The 19,577-nt window shown below is 39.9% G+C and overlaps 1 protein-coding gene across 1 annotated transcript in view; it reads right to left on the bottom strand.

Annotated features, from left to right (window-relative positions):
* Window positions 1–314: 314 nt before the first annotated feature.
* psmf1 (proteasome inhibitor subunit 1) overlaps window positions 315–19,577 on the bottom strand; it is an 82,460-nt gene continuing 63,197 nt past the window's right edge. Inside the window, exons 6-7 of the mRNA XM_063041027.1 lie at window positions 5,663–5,821; window positions 315–727 (exon numbers count right to left, since the gene is read on the bottom strand). Of these exons, the coding sequence (XP_062897097.1) occupies window positions 676–727; window positions 5,663–5,821 (211 nt within the window). The 3' untranslated portion in view covers window positions 315–675. The remainder of the gene's footprint in view (window positions 728–5,662; window positions 5,822–19,577) is intronic.

Raw genomic sequence — 19,577 nt, 5'->3', positions numbered from 1 at the left:
CCCCCTAAACTTTCTTCCAATTACTTTAAAAGTATGATCACATTTTAAACTTGGTACTTCCCCCCACAAGTAACTGTTCCAGCAATCTCAAACTCTGCATAAAGTTAGGCACTTAATTTCTAGTTTAATAAACACAAAATGCTGGAGAAACTCAGCAGGTCAGGCAGCATCTATGGAGACAAATAAAGAGCCAATATTTCAGGCCAAGACCCTTCATCAGCTGAGTTCCTCCAGCATTTGTGTGTGTTACTCTGGATGTTCTTTACGTGAGAAATTACAGACAGTTCTCCACAAAATAATCAACACAACAGATTGGACTCAAACAGCATTCTTGTTTGTCCAGCAGTTTATTATGTTCAGGATCACTGAAACCCAAATTCTTATGCATTAAACGTCACCTGCCTTTCAAAAGAGAATCACACGCTGACAACTGATGTTTGGGTTGTTTGTAACACATCAGCAGCTAAGGGTTTTGGCTGTGCCTAGGAGCTTCACTTGTTGAGTTCATCAGCTACACTGGTTCAGCTGAAGCTGTTGTTCTTCAGAGAGAGACACACATAGAAGAGCAGGTAGCAGATTGTAAAATATTCAATTAACGTTCGCAAAAGCTACAGGATTTCCCAAATTGTGATTGACACTAGAGGTTTCCAGATGCATAAAAGGAGAGGTTGAATATCACATGAATAAATCATCGTATCCTGGAGGAGGAAGGTGGTCGGGGTCAGGGCTGAAAGAGAAAAACGTTTTGTGATCATTCAAAAATTAGAGAACAAGAACCACACATAATATATCTGAAGACACAAGGACATGAGGATGGGACTGATGGGATTGATCTATGAAAATAAACAGACTTCATGAGCAAATGGCCTCTTTCTGATTCTGTACGTATTGGATTACCGACCTTTCAAGATTATCCTGGAGACTACAGGCAATAAAATATTAACCACCTGGAGCCAAACAAACATCTCTGGGAGAAAATATAGGGAGGAAATCTCAGAGGCAAGCTTTTTTTTAAACAGAGTGTGGTGGTAGAGGCAGATACATTAGGGACATTTAAGAGACTCTTAAATTCATTGCCGCAAACAGCTGTGGAGGCCAAGTCAGTGGGTATATTTAAAGTGGAGGTTGATAGGTTCTTGACTAGAAGGCATGTCAACAGTCATGGGGAGAAGACAGGAGAATGGGTTGAGAGAGATAATAAATCAGCCATGATGGAATGGTGGAGAAGAATCGAGGGCCCAAATAATCCAATTCTGCTCCTATCCCTTGTAAAAGAAAAATGGAGGGCTATGTGGGAGAGAAGGGTTAGACTGATCTTGGAATAGGTTAAAAGATCGGCACAAAATCATGGGCCAAAGGGTCTGTACTACATTGCGATGTTCTATGTTTTAATTGTTTTTTTTTATTCGAAAATTAAGAAAAAATCTACAGATGCTGGAAATCTAAAATACAAACTGAAGGTTCTGCAAATACTCAAGCAGGTCAGGCAGCTTTGGTAGGAAGAGAAACAGAGCCAACATTTCTGGATGAAGACCCTTTACAGAACTAGGAAGGAGACAAAGGAATCTTGCTAAGTTACAGAAGCAGGAGGTTGGCAGGGGACTGTCACTGATGGGGCAGGCAGGAAGGCTCTACAGCTGGTTAACAAAACTGCCCAATAAATGTGGAAAGCCACATACACCCTTTCTGCTCCCACCTCTGATCTCATTGTTCCCTCTCCCTCTTCATTACCTAGATTTTTATCAGATCCTTCCCAGGGCAGAGGAAACAGAGACAATACAGCAATGGAGGGGGCCACGTAACCCACGATGCTGTGCCGATCTCTGTCAATTTATACTAAATGTCCGTCTTGTCTATATCCCTCCATATTCATGTGTCTCTCTAATAATACCCCGGTAACCCAGTCCAATCACCTGCCACTCTCTGCGGAAAGCTTGACCTTCACATCGTCTTTAAACTTCCCTGTCTAACCTTCAAAGCATCTTCTCCAGTTGGTTGATATTTCTATCCCAGGGAAAAAGATTTGACTGTGTACATTATCTATACTCATAATTTTAAAGACTTGTCAGGTCTCCCCTTAGCCTCTGACACTTTAGGGAGAAGAACCAAAATTTGTCCAACTTTCCCTTGTAGCTCATTCCCTCGAATCCAGTCAGCATCCTGATAAACCTAACACTCACAGCACGCTGGAGGAACTCAGCAGGTCGGGCAGCATCAGTGGAAATGATGAGGTGACGTTTCGGGCTGGAACCCTTCGTCAGGACTGAAGAAAGAAGGAGGGGGAAGGATTTGAAGAATGCTTGTAGGTACAGTTGAAAAACCAGTAATTTGAAAGATGAAGGGGTGGGGGAGGGGAAGCAGGGACGTCATAGGCAGGAAAACAATGGGTAGTAGAAGAAGGAAGCGGAACCATGAGGGAGGTGATAGGTAGCTGGGGGAGGGGGCAGAGTGAAATAGGGATAGAGGAAGGGAGAGGGAGGGAATTACCGGAAGTTGGAGAATTCTATGTTCATACCAAGGGGCTGGAGACTACCTAGATGGTATATGAGGTGTTGCTCCTCCACCCCTCTCTGCTTTCCTCAGGGATCGGTCCCTCCGTGACTCCCTTATCCGCACGTCCATCCCCACGGATCTCCCAACCGGCACTTAACCCTGTAAGCGTAAGTGCTACACCTGTCCCTATACCTCCTCTCTTGCCACCATTCAGCGCCCCAAACAGTCCTTCCAGGTGAGGCAACACTTCACTTGTGAGTCTGTTGGGGTCATCTATTGCATCCGGTGCTCCCGGTATGGCCTCCTCTACATCGGTGAAACCTGACGCAGATTGGGGGACCGCTTCGTCGAGCACCTCCACTCCGTCCGCCACAACAGACAGGATCTCCCAGTAGCCACCCACCTCAACTCTGCTTCCCATTCTCATTCAGATATGTCCATACATGGCCTCCTCTACTGCCATGATGAGGCTAAACTCAGGTTGGAGGAGCAACACCTCATATACCGTCTACGTAGTCTCCAGCCCCTTGGCATGAACATAGAATTCTCCAACTTCCGGTAATTCCCTCCCCCTCCCTTCCTCTATCCCTATTTCACTCTGCCCCTCCCCCAGCTGCCTATAACCTCCCTCATGTTTCCGCGTCCTTCTACTACCCATTGTTTTCCTGCCTATGACGTACCCGCTTCCCCTCCCCCACCCCTTTGTCTTTCAAATTACTGGTTTTTCAACTGAACCTACAAGCATTCTTCAAATCCTTCCCCCTCCTTCTTTCTTCAGTCCTGACGAAGGGTTCCGACCCGAAACGTCAACTCATCGTTTCCACTGATGCTGCCCGACCTGCTGAGTTCCTCCAGCGTGCTGTGAGTGTTGCTTTGATTCCAGCATCTGCAGATTATTTTGTGTATCCTGATAAACCTCTTCTGTGTCCTTTCCATAGTCTCCACATCCTTTCTATAATGGGTCGACCAATAAGAATATACGTGTATTCACAAGAGATTCTGCAAAAGTTGGAAATTCAGATTCATCATCATCATTATGTTGCATGTTGTACGACGTAATGATCTTCCTCCATCCCTAATCTGTGAGGGATCGCCAGTTGTGGGGAAGAACCCCTCACACTGCCATCCCATTCCTTTCTCTTTCCCTGACCATGATTGTTCTTGGCAAATTTTTCTACAGAAGTGGTGTGCCATTGCTTTCTTCTGGGCAATAGACAATAGGTGCAGGAGTAGGCCATTCGGCCCTTCAAGCCAGCACCGCCATTCACTGTGATCATGGCTGATCATCCACAATCAGTACTCCATTCCTGCCCTCTCCCCATATCCCCCGACTCTGCTATCTTTAAGAGCTCTATCTAACTCTTTCTTGAAAGAATCCAGAGAATTGGCCTCCACTGCCCTCCTAGGCAGAGCATTCCACAGATCCACAACCCTGTGTGAAAACGTTTTTCCTCAACTCCGTTCTAAATGGTCTACCTCTTATTCTTAAACTGTGGCCTCTGGTTCTGGACTCCCCCAACATCGGGAACATGTTTCCTGCCTCTAGCGTGTCCAAACCCTTAATAATCTTATATGTTCAATCAGATCCCCTCTCATCCTTCTAAATTCCAGCGTATACAAGCCCAGTTGCTCCAATCTTTCAACATATGACATTCCCGCCATCCCTGGAATTAACCCAGTGAACCTACGCTGCACTCCCTCCATAGCAAGAATGTCCTTCCTCAAATTTGGAGACCAAAACTGCACACGATACTCCAGGTGGGGTCTCACCAGGGCCTTGTACAACCGCAGAAGGACCTCTTTGCTCCTATACTCAACTCCCCTTGTTATGAAGGTCAACATGCCATTAGCTTTCTTCACTGCCTGCTGTACCTGTATGCTACTTTCAGTGGCTGATGAACAAGTACACCCAGATCTCATTGTACTTCCCCTTTTCCTAACTCGACACCATTCAGATAGTAATTTGCCTTCCTCTTCTTACCGCCAAAGTGGATAACCTCACATTTATCCACATTAAACTGCATCTGCCCACTCACCCAACCTGTCCAAGTCACCCTGTATTCTCATAACATCCTCCTCATATTTCACACTGTCACCCAGCTTTGTGTCATCTGCAAATCTGCTAATGTTACTTTTAATCCCTTCATCTAAATCATTAATGTATATTGTAAATAGCTGCGGTCCCAGCACTGAGCCTTGCGGTACCCCACTTGTCACTGCCTGCCATTCTGAAAAGGACCTGTTAATCCCTACTCTTTGTTTCCCGTCTGCCAACCAATTTTCTATCCATGTCAGTACCCTACCCCCAATACCATGTCCGCTAATTTTGCCCACTAACCTCCTATGTGGGACCTTATCAAAGGCTTTCTGAAAGTGCAGGTACACTACATCCACTGGCTTTCCCATACCCATTTTCATTTCCAGTGTCTTTACAAGACAAGTGACCCCAGCCATTATCAATACTCTTCAAAGATTGTCTGCCTGGTGTCATGGTCACATAACCAGGACTTGTGACATGCACCAGCTGCTCATACGACCATCCACCACCTGCTCCCATAGCTTCACGTGACCCTGATCGGGGTGGGGGAGGGGCTCAGCAGGTACTACACCTTGCCCAAGCATGACACACAGACTAGCAGAGGGAATGAGCACCTTTAGTGGAGATGTACCTCCACCCTACTACCCAGGAAATTCAGAATAACACACGCAAAATGCTAAAAGAACTCAGGAGATCAGGTAGCATCTACGGAAGGGAATAAACTGTTGATGATCTGGTTGAGACCCTTCGCCAGGACAATATATTTAAGTTTTTTTAAAAACTTCTCTTATTTTGTTCTTTCTCTATTTATTCTTTCATATTCTGCCTTCACTTTATCTTCCCCTTCTATCTCTCTCTCCTTCAGTTTCCATCTGACCTTCACCTGACTATTCCTTGTGTAATCTTTTGTGCCATGTGATGTTCTGTACCTGGGGAAAAAAAAACACTTTGAAATTATGTATGTGGAAGTGATGAGTGTGATACTGAACTGTGAATATTCCTCAGTGAAGGACACTGATTCAGAAATGAACGTTCCACTGGTGTAGAAGCACCTGTTCAATTAGACAACCATGTGGTAATGTGGCATTTATAAAGCTTCTGCTGAATTTTGATATAAAACATCAGACATACCCAGCACGGCCACGTCCAATTGGTCCAAACGGATCAAACCTGGCTCCAGGAGGCACGGATCCAGGAGGAAGCTGTCCTGGTATTCCCGATGATGGATCAAAGCCAGATCTTGGCATTCCGGACCTTAAAGGATCTACAATCATCCCACCTCTTCGGTCGCTGGTGAACAAAAGCAGAAACAGAGAAGCACATTGAGACCACTATTTAAAAACTTCACCTGAAACTCAGTGGAGTGGAGCTGGGAGTAAAAATATTCTACAGTCTGGGAACGGAGACTGATCCAGTAATGACTCTACTGAATATATACGCACCCCCAGGAAGTGATATTAGTTTCTTCCAGAAAATTACTAATATTATGATAACAGAAACAGAAGGTCTCTTGGTATGTGGGGGAGACTTAAATTTACAATTACAACCAAAGTTAGACTCTTCCAAAAGAAAAACCTATGAAACAAAGTCCTTACATAACAAAGTTAACACTCTTTTTGAGGATGTTGGTCTAACTGATATATGGAGGGACCTTTTCTCCGACAGAAGGGATTACACTCATTATTCTGTCCACCATTCTGTATATACAAGAATAGACTGTTTTGTAACATTTGGAAAAGATAAAGACAAAATAATCACCTGTGGAATTGGGACAATAGATGTAAGTTACCATGCACCTATATATTTATTTGCTGATTTTGACCTACAACCAAAGAATACTATATGGAAACTAAATTCAAGTCTGCTCAATGATCCCTATTTTAAGGAACAAATTAAAAAATAGATTGGTCTTTACTTAGAATTCAATGATAATGGGGAGGTTTCACCTCCCATTCTATGGGATACTCTGAAGGCTGTCTTGAGGGAAAATTATAGCGATATCTTTATATAAGAAAAAAAATAAGGAATAAAACATTAGAGGAATTACAGAATAAGCTGAAGAAACTATATAAAAAACACAAATTGAGTTTGGCACAGGATATATTAGAGGAAATTTTAAAAATTAGGAATGAAATTAATAGTTTGCCTACACAAGAAATCAGGAAAAATTTAATGTTTCTGAAACAGAGACACTATGAAAGTGGATCTAAATCTATGAAAATACTGGTGTGGAAACTGAAAAAAAAAGATAGCAGAAAATACAATTCATAGAAGTAGGGATCCAAGAACAAAAATGATAAAAAATAAGCTAAGTGAAATTCAAGAAGCTTTTGAAGTGTTTTACAAAACTCTATATTCGAAAGTTCCAGGGGGAAGCACAACCCAAATTGACACCTTCCTGAATTCTCTGGAGTTACCCACTATAAGTGAAGAACAAAATCAAACGATGACTGCAGACATAACTGAAGCTGAATTAAAAACTACAATTAGTAGTCTTAAATTAAGCAAGTCACCAGGATCAGATGGATATTAAGCAGAGTAGTATAAAGAATTTAAAAATGAGTTAATTCTTGTTTTATTCTCCATGCTGAACTGGGCTGTAAAAAAGGCGCAAATGCCACCCAGCTGGAAGGAGGCGATAATCTCAGCTATACCGAAAGAAGGCAAGGATAAAATGGAATGTGAGTCATTTACACCAATACCTATTCTTAATGTGGATTATAGATCATTTACCTTCATCATGGCCAAACGATTAGAAGAGTTTATACCCACACTGATACACAATGATCAGACAAGTTTTATACAACAACGCCAAACACGACAATATACGAAGGACAATTCACATTATAGATTATGTACAAAAAAAATAAAATTGAAGCATTAGTGATAAGCGTGGATGCTGAAAAGGCATTTGATTCAGTTAACTGGAATTTTCTTTACAGAGTTTTACATAGACTTGGTTTACATGACCCAATTATTAAAACTATACAGGCACTATATGACAATCCTATTGCTAGGATTAAAATCAATGGATATTTATCAAATAGTTTTACCTTAGAAAGGGGCATGAGACAGGGGTGTGCATGGTCACCGCTACTCTTCGCATTATATCTGGAACCATTAGCTCAATACATCGGACAAAATGAAGATATCAGGGGAATTACTATTTAAGGGACAGAGCATAAAGTGGCCTGTTACGCGGATGACATTTTGATCTATCTAGGGCAACCAACATACTCTTTACCTAAATTGATGCAATCCTTTGAACAATATGGTCAATTATCAGGATACAAGATCAACATAGATAAAACCCAATTACTTTCATATAATTATAGCCCACCAAGAGAAATTGAAAGTAGATATCCCTGGGCATGGCATACAGAGAGTCTTTCAAATATTTGGGCATCATTATGCCAAAAGATTTGACAAAATTATTAGAATGCAATTATCCAGCTATATATATATAAAAATTAAGGAAGATCTAACAAGATGGAACCTAATTCCTTTCTTAAGTCTCAGTTCAAGGATTGAATCCATTAAAGTGAATATATTGCCCAGAATATTATATCTCTTTCAGACCCTACCAATAGAGATTAACCAAAATCAATTCAATGAATGGAACAAAATGTTGTCAAGATATATATGGCAAGAAAAAAGGCCTAGAGTTCGTCTCAAAACTTTGCAGTTAGCCAAGGAAAGGGGGGGGGGGGGAGAGAAGCCTACCTTCTCTTAGAGATGATTATTTTTCAGCACAGTTGAGAGCTGTGATATGCTGGTGTAACCCGTCATATGCTGCTCAATGGAAAAACATTGAAGAGAGGATACTTTCCATCCTCATACAGGCATTTTTGGCTGATAACAACCTACAAAGTTACATAAATACTATTGATAACCCATGGGTGAAATGGACTCCTAAAATATGGAAAACTATTATAAAAGAATATAAACTCGAGGGAGGTATTGTAATTCTTAAATGGTGTGCATATGTCTCGGATTTTACGCTGAATAAACTGGATACTAGATTTAAGGACTGGACAGCTAAAGGAATAACAGTTCTTTAAAATATAATGAAAGAAGGAACACTGTTCAGTTTTGAAATGCTCAAAGAGAAATACTTATTAAAAAAAGCAAGACTTTTATCGGTATTTATAGATGCGACAGTATGTTAATAGGAAGGTTAAAAATGTAACCAAGGCAAGTACATGTTTGATAGAGCTACTTAGAAAAGCATATAATTCAGGTAACGGTAGTAGAATCATTTCAAACGTGTATAAGGGTTTGTCAAATCTTAAAACACCTTCGACTTCATACATTAAAACAAAATGGGAGAAGGGAGGAGGGATAATTATATCTGAGGAAGAATGGACAATAATATGGAGGTATCAATGGAAGTGTACCAGTTCACAGAAATGGAAGGAATTTGGATGGAAAAAATTGATATTTTATTACACCCTCTCAGAAATCCCATTATGATACTAACCTCCTTGTTTGCTGGAGAAATTGTGGAAATCAAAATGCAAACCATTATATTTTCTGGGATTGCCCCATTATCAAAGACCATTGGAGTGGGATTCGCAATGCCCTACAAGACATCTTTAAACGTGAAATACCCTTAGAAAGTAAGACCATATATTTTGGGTATATATCTCAAGAATGGTTGAAAGAGATAAATATTTAATGAATATACTGCTGGTGGTTGGTAAATAGACTCTAACCAGGAAGTGGTTATCACAGGAGAGTCCAACTTTAAACGCATGGATGGATATTACAATGGACATTTACAAAATGAAGAAGATAACAGCATCTGTTAATCATAAGTTGGAACAATTTGACTCATACTGGGGAAAAATGGTTTAACTATATAACACCTCACAGGCCTGATTTTATTCTCACAAATCAATGATTCTGTTGTAAAAAAAAGAGATCACTCCCTACTCGTACAGTTTTCTTCTTTTGCTTGTTCTTTTTTTCCCCTCTCTTTTCTATAAGTGTATACCTCAGATAAATATTGTGATTTGTGGCAAATATGAATATATGATATATATGTACAGTATCTGAAATACATCTTATGGAAATGTTTGTTTGATGATGAACTTCAATAAAAAATAAAAGGCATCAGTTAGTCTTGCGAGACCATGGATCTGTGCCTGGAAAGTCTTCACTCTCCAGGGCGCAGACCTGGGCAAGGTTGTATGGAAGACCCATGCTGCAAGTCTCCCCCCTCCACGACACCGATGTTGTCCAAGGGAAGGGCAAGAGCCAATACAGCTTGGCACCAGTGTCGTCACAGAGCAATGTGTGGTTAAGTGCCTTGCTCAAGGACACAACACACTGCCTCGGCTGGGGCTTAAACTCACAACCTTCAGGTCGCTAGTCAAATGCCTTAACCACTTGGCCACGTGCCCACAAAATAAAAATTAAATTACAAAAAAAATGCAGGAAGAAAGATAAACAAGAGAACGTTACTGAGTCTAACCCTGTAAAATCTCCAGACTGTTATGAGCATCTTCACAGGATTACGCACAACTGACAGCTGAGAGCAACAAAACCTCTAAAACAACTGCAACCCAGCAGGTTCATGTAATAGTGTGGAATACCGCACCACTGACAACTCTATCCAGTGGAAGACAATGGGATGGGGAACCCTGTGATTCAATCATACTGCGTTAGTTAGAAAGCAGAGCAAAGATTCTGAAGCAATTTATACTTGCTTTGTTTTTTTGACTAATTAATTGGCATCATGACTGGAAATTTATTTTATTTAGAGATGCAGGCTGGAACAGGACGAACTGGAGCACCTGGAGGAAACCCATGCACACAAGGGTAGGAATGTACAAACTTGCTTACAGAAGATGCTGGAATTCTAACACGCTGAGCTGCAATAGCATTGTATGAAGTCAACTTCATAACAAGGGAAGAATTCTCCTTGTGTGCTGAGGAATTGGAATCAGAATCAGTTGTTCTTTTAGAACAAGGCTGAGGAGGATTTTTTTTAGCCAGAGAGTGATGAATTTATGGAATTCCTTGCCACAGACAGCTGTGGAGGCCCAGTCATTGGGTATATTTAAAGCAGAGTTTGATAGGTTCTTGATTAATCAAGGTGTCGAAGGTTATGGGGAGAAGGCAGGAGAATGGGGTTGAAAGGGATAATAAAGCAGCCATAATTAAATGGTGAAGGCTCAATGGGCCGAATGACCTAATGCTGCTCCTATGTCTTATGGTCTTATGTTTTGAAATTTGTTGTTTTGCAGCAACAGTACAGTGCAACACATTAAAAAAAATCCCTTGAAATTACAATGAGATTACAATACATCCAAACAGTGGCCTATTTTGTCCCAATTAAGCAGCTGCCCCAATTAGCCAACGTTTCATGAATATAGTTAAAAAGGCATACAGATGACAAACTACCATTTAACTGAGTAACAAATTATGTATTAAAATGAAATACAGAACAAATTAGAACTCTGTCAATACTATTACAGTACTATAAAACTGTCCATTAGTTCCCAATAGTTATCAGAGGAGGATTTTCCAGTGTACGATGCCTTGTTGTTGTTCTGATTGACTGTAAATGAACAAAATCAGCAGAGACACAGTGTAGATAATGGACTGCCTTCATATAATGCCATCAACAATTGCATCCTCCAAGTCTTCATTGTAATACTCAAGATGATTGTCTCTAGAAACCTTCAAGTTCTTCATAGTTCCTAACTTCTTATAGTAGTGAAATCGTTTCATTTTCACTTGCGGCCATTTCTGGCATCTCCAAACCTGAATGCTGGAAACCACAGTGAGCAAAACAGTTCTGAGTTGACTTGATGCTTATTTCTTGCCAACTATCTGTGACAAAAATCACTTCTTTTTGAACGGAAGGACATGTAAATGACACTATTTAAGCACAGTACAGCCACACAAGTACACGCATCCGACACTAGTAGGAAACTGTTCATCAATAGTCTCCTGTCCCAATTAAGTGGATTAGTGTCCCAAATAAATAAAGGGAATCCTGGCTATTTTCCCAATTAGCTTTTGTTTTTTTTTGAAAGGGTTGTCATAAATAAATGGCAACCCTGATTAACTAATAACCCAGTTAACCGGAATCTACTGTATATGTACTGTAAGTTGTCCAAAAGGTGAGGTGGTGTTCAAGGAAACTCATGGCAGAGGAGAAGCAGCTGTTCATGCTCCTGCACCTTCTCCCTGATGACAGCAGTGAGAAGGGTTGTCCTGCATGGTGCCTTTTAGAAAATAGACCATCAGATATAGAAGCAGAATTAGGTTATTTGGCCCATTGAGTCTGCTCCATCATTTCATCATGGCTGATCCAATTTTCCTCTCAGCCCAATCTCCTGCCTTCTCCCTATATCCCTTCATGCCCTGACCAATCAAGAACTTTATCAACCACTGTCTTAAATATACATAAAGACATAGCCTGCACAGCTGCCTGTGGCAAAGAATTCCACAGATCCACCACTCTCTGGCTAAAGAAATTCCACCTCAAAGGATGTCCCTCTGGTCTGAGGCCATATCCTCTGGTCTAAGACTCTCCCAACATAGGAAACATCCTCTTCACGTCCACTCTATCAAGGTCATCACACCATTCGATAGGTTTCAATGACCGCTTTTACCGCTGTACCATTGAGAGCATACTCACCAACTGCATCTCAGTGCAGTATGGCAATTGTCCTGTATCGGACTGCAAAGCACTCCAGCGTGTGGTGAAAACTGCCCAGCAGATTATTGGCGCCCAATTGCCCACCATTGAGAACATCTACCATAAATGTTGCCTGGGCAGGGCGAAAACCATTACCAAGGATGCATGTCACCCTAACCATGGACTTTTTACTCTCCTCCCATCCGGTAGGTGCTACAGGAGCCTCCGCTCCCACACCAGTAGGCACAGGAAGAGCTTCTTCCCTGAGACTGTGACACTGCTGAACCTCACATCACAGCGCTAAGCAGTATTGCACCCATATTGTTCTGTCTCAGTATGTTTATATTTGTGTGCTGTAGTACTTCTTATTCGCAGTTATTTTGTAAATAACACTATTCTTTGCATTTCTGGTCAGATGCTAACTGCATTTCATTGGCTTTGTATCTGTACTCGGCACAATGACAATAAAGTTGAATCTAATCTAAATGAGGTCACCCCTCATTCTGAATTCTAGTGAATACAGTCCCAGAGCCATCAAACATTCTTAATCTGACAAGCCATTCAATTCTGGAATCATTTTCGTGAACCTCCTTTAAACCATCTCCAGTTTCAGCACATCCTTTCTAAGATAAGAGACCCAAACCTGTTCACGTTACTCCATGTGAGGCCTCACCAGTGCTTTATAACTTTTCAACAATACATCCTTGCTTTTATATTGTAGTCCTCTTGAAATGAATTCTAACATTGCGTTTGCCTTCCTCACCACAACCTGCAAATTAACCTTTAGGGAATCCTGTGCAAGGGCTCCCAAGTCCCTTTGCGTCAAGGAAGATAAGAGGTGAGTTGATAGTCAACTGTTACATTTCTTCTACCAAAATGCATGACCATAAACTTCCTGACTCTGTATTTCATCTGCCATTTTTTTGCCCATTCTCCTAATCTAAGTCCTCTCTACTTCCTCAAAGCTACCTGTCCCTCCAGCTATTTTTATATTGTCTGCAAACTTTACAAAAAAGCCATCAATTCCATCACCCAAATCATTGACACACAACATAAAAAGAATCGGTCCCAACACAGACCCCTGTGGAACACCACTAGTCACCAGTAGCCAACCAAAAAAGCTTCTTTAATTCCCACTCTGTGCCTTCTGCCATTCAGCCACTGCTTTATCCATGCTAGAATCTTTCCTGTAATACCATGGGCTCGTAGCTTGTTAAGCAGCTTCATGTGTGGCACCTTGTCAAATGCCTTCTGAAGATCCAAGTGCACAACATCAACTGATTCTCCTTTATCTATCCTGCTTGTTACTTCTTCAATTAATTCCAATAGATTTCTCTGGCAAGATTTTCCCTTGAGGAAACCATGCTGACTATGGTCTATTTTAACATGTGTCTCCAAGTACCCTCAGACCTCATCCTTAATAATTGACTCCAACATCTTCACAACCACTCAGGTCAGACTAAATGGCCTATAGCTTCCTTTCTTCTGCCTCTCTCCCTTCTTGAAAGTGGAGTGACAGTTGCAATTTTCCAGTCTTCCAGAACCACCTCCAGTTTAAATTCCATGCGGAATATTTTTGAGGATCAAGAACCAAGAACCATTCCAGAATCTAGTGATTATTGACCGATAATTACTAATGCTTCCATGAACCCCTCAGCACCTCTTTTAGAACTCTGGGGTGTACACCATGTGGTCCAGGTGATTTATCTACCTACAGACCTTTCAGTTTCCCCAAGAATCTCCTATCTAGTTATGGTAACATCACACACTTCATGCCTCCTGACACCAGGAACTTCCACCATACTTCTGGTGTCTTCCACAGTGAAGAATGATGAAAAATACTTTTTTAGTTTGTCCATTAATTCGTTGTTCCCCATTACTACCTCCCCAGCATCATTTTCCAGTGGTCCAATATCCAGTCTCACCTCTCTTTTACACTTTATGTATCTGAAGAAACTTTTGGTATCCTCTTTAATATTACTGGCTAGTTTACTTTCGTATTCCATCTTTACCTTAATGACTTTTTTAGTTGCCTTCTGTTGGTTTTTAAAAGCTTCTCCATCCTCTAACTTCCCACTAGTCTTTGCTCTATTAGATGCCCTCTCTTTGGCTTTTTTTTGGCTTTGACTTCTCTTGTTATCCACGGTTGTGTCATCTTGCCTTTAGAATACTTCTTCCTCTTTGGGATGTATATATCTTGTGCCTTCCGAGTTACTTCCAGGAATTCCAGCCATTGCTGCTCTGCCATCATCCCTGCCGGTGTACTTTTCCAATGAATCCTAGCCAACTCCTCACTCATGTCTCTATAATTCCTTCTACTCCACTGTAATACTTCAGCTTTTCATTCTCAAATTTCAGGGTGAATTCGATCATATTATGATCACTTTCCCCTAAGGACTCTTTTAACTTGAGTTCTCTAATCAATTCTGGTTCATTGCACATGAAGATGTTCTCAGCGGTGGGGAAGCTACTGCCTATGATGGAACCGTCTGAGTCTAAAAACCAATGCAGCTTTTCCCGATTCTTTGCAGTGGCACCTCCAAATCAGATAGTGATTCAAACAATCAGAATGCTCTCGGTGGTACATCTGTAGAAATCTGCTAGAATCTTTGGTGACATACCAAATCTCAAACTGCTAAGGAAGCATAGCCACTGGTGCCCCTGCTTGTGTTGAATCCTTCAGTACGTTCAGGACTGAGACTGATAGATTTTTGGACCATTGTGAATCATGGAAGTGGAGAAAGGAAGGGGAAGTGGGAGCCAGGAAGTTGTTTTGTCTAATGGCACAACTAGATTGAAATTACAATTGGCTTATTGGGACTTCTGGTAAGATGGCGATAGGTTAATCGCTTAAAATTGTTGCTTTGTTTCATTTCTTACCTCTGCACTTCTCATCTTCCTTTTTCTATTCTAGACTGCTAATTTTTTTTTGTTCTCCTACCTGCCTGCGAATACATCTATCTTACAATGGCTTTCAAGCCCTCTGAAGCTGGGAAAAGTATCTGCGACTGCCTCCGGCTTCTCTGCCGACATTATCGCCATTTTGGATCAGCACTGACAAGAGATTATATCTGAATGTAAGTCTTCCTTCAGGTCGTTGGAGTCAAAATTGGATCAAATCAGTTCCAAAGTGGAGGAACTTGCCGTTCGTCTCTCATCTTGCCTCAGAAACCAGAGATTTAAAATGTCACGTTCAGCAGCTGAAAGCTGTCTGTTCTAATTTGAGTGAGAATAACACCAAGTTCTCATCGAAAATAGCTGACCTCGAAGGTCGGAGCAGAAGGCACAACTATGTATCCTCAGTCTGCCAGGGGTTATCGAAAGCAGAGTTCCTGTTGATTTTTTTTCCTCTTTACTTTGTGAGATTTTTGGGAAAGATACTCTTCTGAATTTACCTGAGTTAGACAGAGCCCACTGTAAACAGGTATTTCGTTCTAAGCCCGAATTGGGCTCCCAGCCACGCCCAGTTATGGTTTGTTTTCATCGCTATCAGGTGAAAAATCTTCTGATTATGGCAGCTCATTGGAGAGGAAAATTGCATTACCAGGGCCATCCCATTTGTATTGTTGAAGATAATGCTCAAGTTTTCTGGTTGTGCGCCGAATACAAAGGTGTAATGAAAGAGTTTTACAATTGTGGACTTACGCCCTTGCTACATTACCCCGCCCATCTTCGAATAACTCTTAGTACTGGGGACAAAAAATAGTTCAACTCTGTTACAGAGGCTTAGGAATTCATCGAAAGTCTCCCTGCTGTTAGGACTTATTCAGACTCGATCTGATTATTTAAAATGGCTGATTACTATTTGGTTTTTCCTTTTTTTTTGTTTTCCTTTTAAATTAAATTTTTAAATTACTGAAAATGGTTTATTTCTAGTATAAGTTGTTCAGAAATTTATCGAAGGTCTCCTTGTCATTGTGATTTCTTTAGACTCGATTCGATTATTTAAAATGGCCGATTGCTTTTTTTCTTTGTTTTTTTTAATATTTTTTGTTTTCCTTTTAAATTTAATTTTTAAATGACTGAAAATGGTTTAACTCTGCTATAAGAAACTCAGAAATTTACTGAAAGTCTCCTTGCTCTGGTGACTCCTTAATTAATTTTAAAATTACTGAAATGTTTTAACTTTGCTATAAATTCTGAAATTTATTGTAAGTCTCCTTGCCATTGTGATTTCTTTAGACTCGATTTGATTATTTAAAATGGCCAATTGCTTTTTTTTCTCTTTTTTTTATATTTCTTGTTTTCCTTTTAAATTTAATTTTTAAATTACTGAAAATGGTTTAACTCTGCTATAAGTTCAGAAATTTACTGAAAGTCTCCTTGCTATGGGGACTCCTAAATTAATTTTTAAATTACTGAAAATGGTTTAACTCTTGCTATAAGTTCAGAAATTTTTCGTAAGTCTCCTTGCTATGGTATCTCCTTCAGACTTGATTTGATTATTTAAAATGGCCGATTAGTACTTTTTTCCCCCGTTTTCTTTTTAAATTTTAGTTTTTTTTAATTACTGTATTTTTTTTCTTTGCAGGTATGGTAATCTGGATTATTATTTCAAGTTAAGTCTAATACTTTTTGATAGCACTGTTTTCTTTTTTTTGTGTACAATTTTTATTCCAAGTGCATAAGCTCTGTTTTTTTTTCAAACTGTTAATTAAACGGAGCTCATGAAGCTACACAGAAACTGGAAGCTGGGGTTAGGGGAAGTTTTCTTCTGAAGAGCTTGCCGCTGTTCTTTGGTAGCCTTCTTGCTTTGGGTTCTGAGCGGGGGTGGGGGGGCTTCCTAGTGCCAACACTATTTAAACAACCCTTAGTTATTCTTTGTTATTGAGGACTTTTTTTTGTCCTGATTTTCTCATTTTTCACTTCTGCCCCAGAGCTGTTATTAGAATGTTTGTTCATATTTATGCCTACTACTCTATATTTTTTATATATGACAATGGTTAGCCTGTTGAATCCTATAAGCTAGAATGTTAAGGGACTGAACCATCCTGTTAAAAGAAGGAAGGTGTTTTCACATCTCAAGGAGCTCAAAGCTGACATTGTTTTTTTTGCAAGAAACACATATTCGTAGTTTTGATAACTCTCGCCTTATGTCTAGGTGGGTGGGACAGCACTTCCATTCTGCTTTTCCGGCTAAAGCTGAGGGGTGGGGGGGGGGTTTCAATTCTTATTAACCAGAATGTTCCCTTTGAGCTTCACTATAAAATTTCGGATACAAATGGTCATTTTATTATTGTCTCTGGCTAATTGTATAATAATAGGGTAGTCTTGGCTCTATGCTCCCAACTGAGATGATGTGGATTTTTTCTGTTTTTTTTTCCCTTTATTGCCTGACTTGAGTTTATATTCCCTCATATTGGGTGGTGATTTTAATTGTTGGTTAGATACCCAGTTACCCTGTCCATAAATTTCCCTGGTTTTCCTCAAATGAACAAACATTGGCGTTTTAATCCGACCCTGTTGTCGGATAATGAGTTTGTAAAGTTTATGAAGGACCAGATAACATTTTTTTAAAGTACTAACATGTCATCTGAAATCTCATCCCAGGTTGTCTGGGATGCCATGAAAGCATATTTGAGGGGTCAAATAATTTCATATACTGTGAATCTGAAAAGAAAGACCTACTTACAGCGTTTAGACTTGATTGGTCAAATTAAAGCAACAGACCAATTATATGCCCAGACCAAAAATCCTGAATTGTATAAGAGAGTAGAACTTCAAACTAAGTTTGATCTCATCTCCACTCGGCCAGTTGAACGCCAACTTCTTGAAATTAAGAGCCGATTTTGTATTCATGGGAGTAAGTCCGGTTAGTTTTTAGTTAACCAACTAAGGCGCTCTGAAGCTAAACAACAAATCACAAAAATTCAAATGGGAAATGGGAACATTACTTCGAATCATTCTGATATCAATGACACATTTAAGAACTATTATTCTCGACTTTATACTTCTAAATCTTTAAATGAGAATATCTCGGTTGAGCATTTTTTAAATAGTTTAAATATTCCTTCGCTCTCTCCTGACTTTAAAGCAAAACTCAATGAACCATTATCATTAGAGGAAATATCATCTGCCATCTCTATATTACAGTCGGTTAAATCTCCCGGACCTGATGGCTTTTCAGCAGAATTTTATAAATCATTTTCTTCACTGCTTTCGTCTCAATTATTTTTAGTTCTATCCGATTCGTTTAAGCATGGTAAATTGCCTGCATCATTTAACGAGGCATGTAGCATTCTTTTAGCCAAAAAAGGTAAAGATCCGACAGAGTGTTCTTCGTATAGGCTGATTTCTTTATTAAATGTCGATGTTAAAATTTTGGCTAGTAGATTAGAAAACATTATACCCTCTATTATTTCTGAAGATCAGAGTGGTTTTATCAAAAATCGTCTTCCCTTTTTTAATATACGGCGCTTATTTAATATCTTATATTCACCCTCACCTGGGATTCCTGAATGTGCTATTTCTCTTGATGCGGAGAAAGCGCTCGATCGCGTCCAGTGGAATTACCTTTTTGCGGTTTTAGAAAAATTTGATTTTGGACAAAGTTTTACTACATGGATTAAATTGCTATATTCACGTCCCAACTCTTCTGTTTTGACCAACTCTCAGCTATCCCAGTCTTTCAGTCTTAAACGTGGCACTCGTCAAGGTCGCCCTTTAAGTCCCTTACTCTTCGATTTGGCTATGGAGCCACTTGCTATTGCGCTTCACAGCTGTGCTGAAGTGATGGGGATCTGAAGGGGAAGTGTTGAGCATGAAGTTTCCCTTTATGCTGACGATCTTTTACTTTTTATATCAAACCCGACTACCTCCTTACCCTCAATGTTTTCACTTCTTAATAGATTTAGCTAACTTTCTGGTTATAAACTTAATTTACATAAGAGTGAACCCTTTCCAATTAATAGAGAAGCACAAGCTTTAGTATTCCATGACCCCCCTTTTAAAGTAGTTAACAATCAATTCACTTATCTTGGTATTACAGTAACAAGGAACTTTAAGAATCTTTTTCGAGAAAATCTTACCAATCTTCTAAACTCTACAAAACTCTACAATACTTGTCTATGCCTCTCGTAGGTCCTATTAATGTTATTAAAACGTATATCCTTCCTAAATTTTTGTATCTATTTCAGTCTTTACCAATTTTTATTTCTAAAGCTTTTTTTGATGGGTGATATTCTACGATTTCGTCTTATCTATGGAAGGGTAAATGCCCTAGACTTAATAAAGCTCATCTTCAAAAATCTAAAGGAAGGTGGTATGGCCTTGCCTAATTTTCATTTATATTATTGGGCAGCCAATATTCGTTGTCTTATTTTTTGGTCTTTCTTCCATAATAAGTCTGACTGCCCAAAATGGGTGGCAATGGAGTTGAACTCTACTAAGGAT

Source organism: Mobula hypostoma, chromosome 2 (assembly GCF_963921235.1).
Source record: "Mobula hypostoma chromosome 2, sMobHyp1.1, whole genome shotgun sequence".
NCBI lineage: Eukaryota > Metazoa > Chordata > Chondrichthyes > Myliobatiformes > Myliobatidae > Mobula > Mobula hypostoma.
The sequence above is the reverse complement of the archived record's forward strand: the minus strand, read 5'-3'. Positions and strand labels throughout refer to the sequence as shown.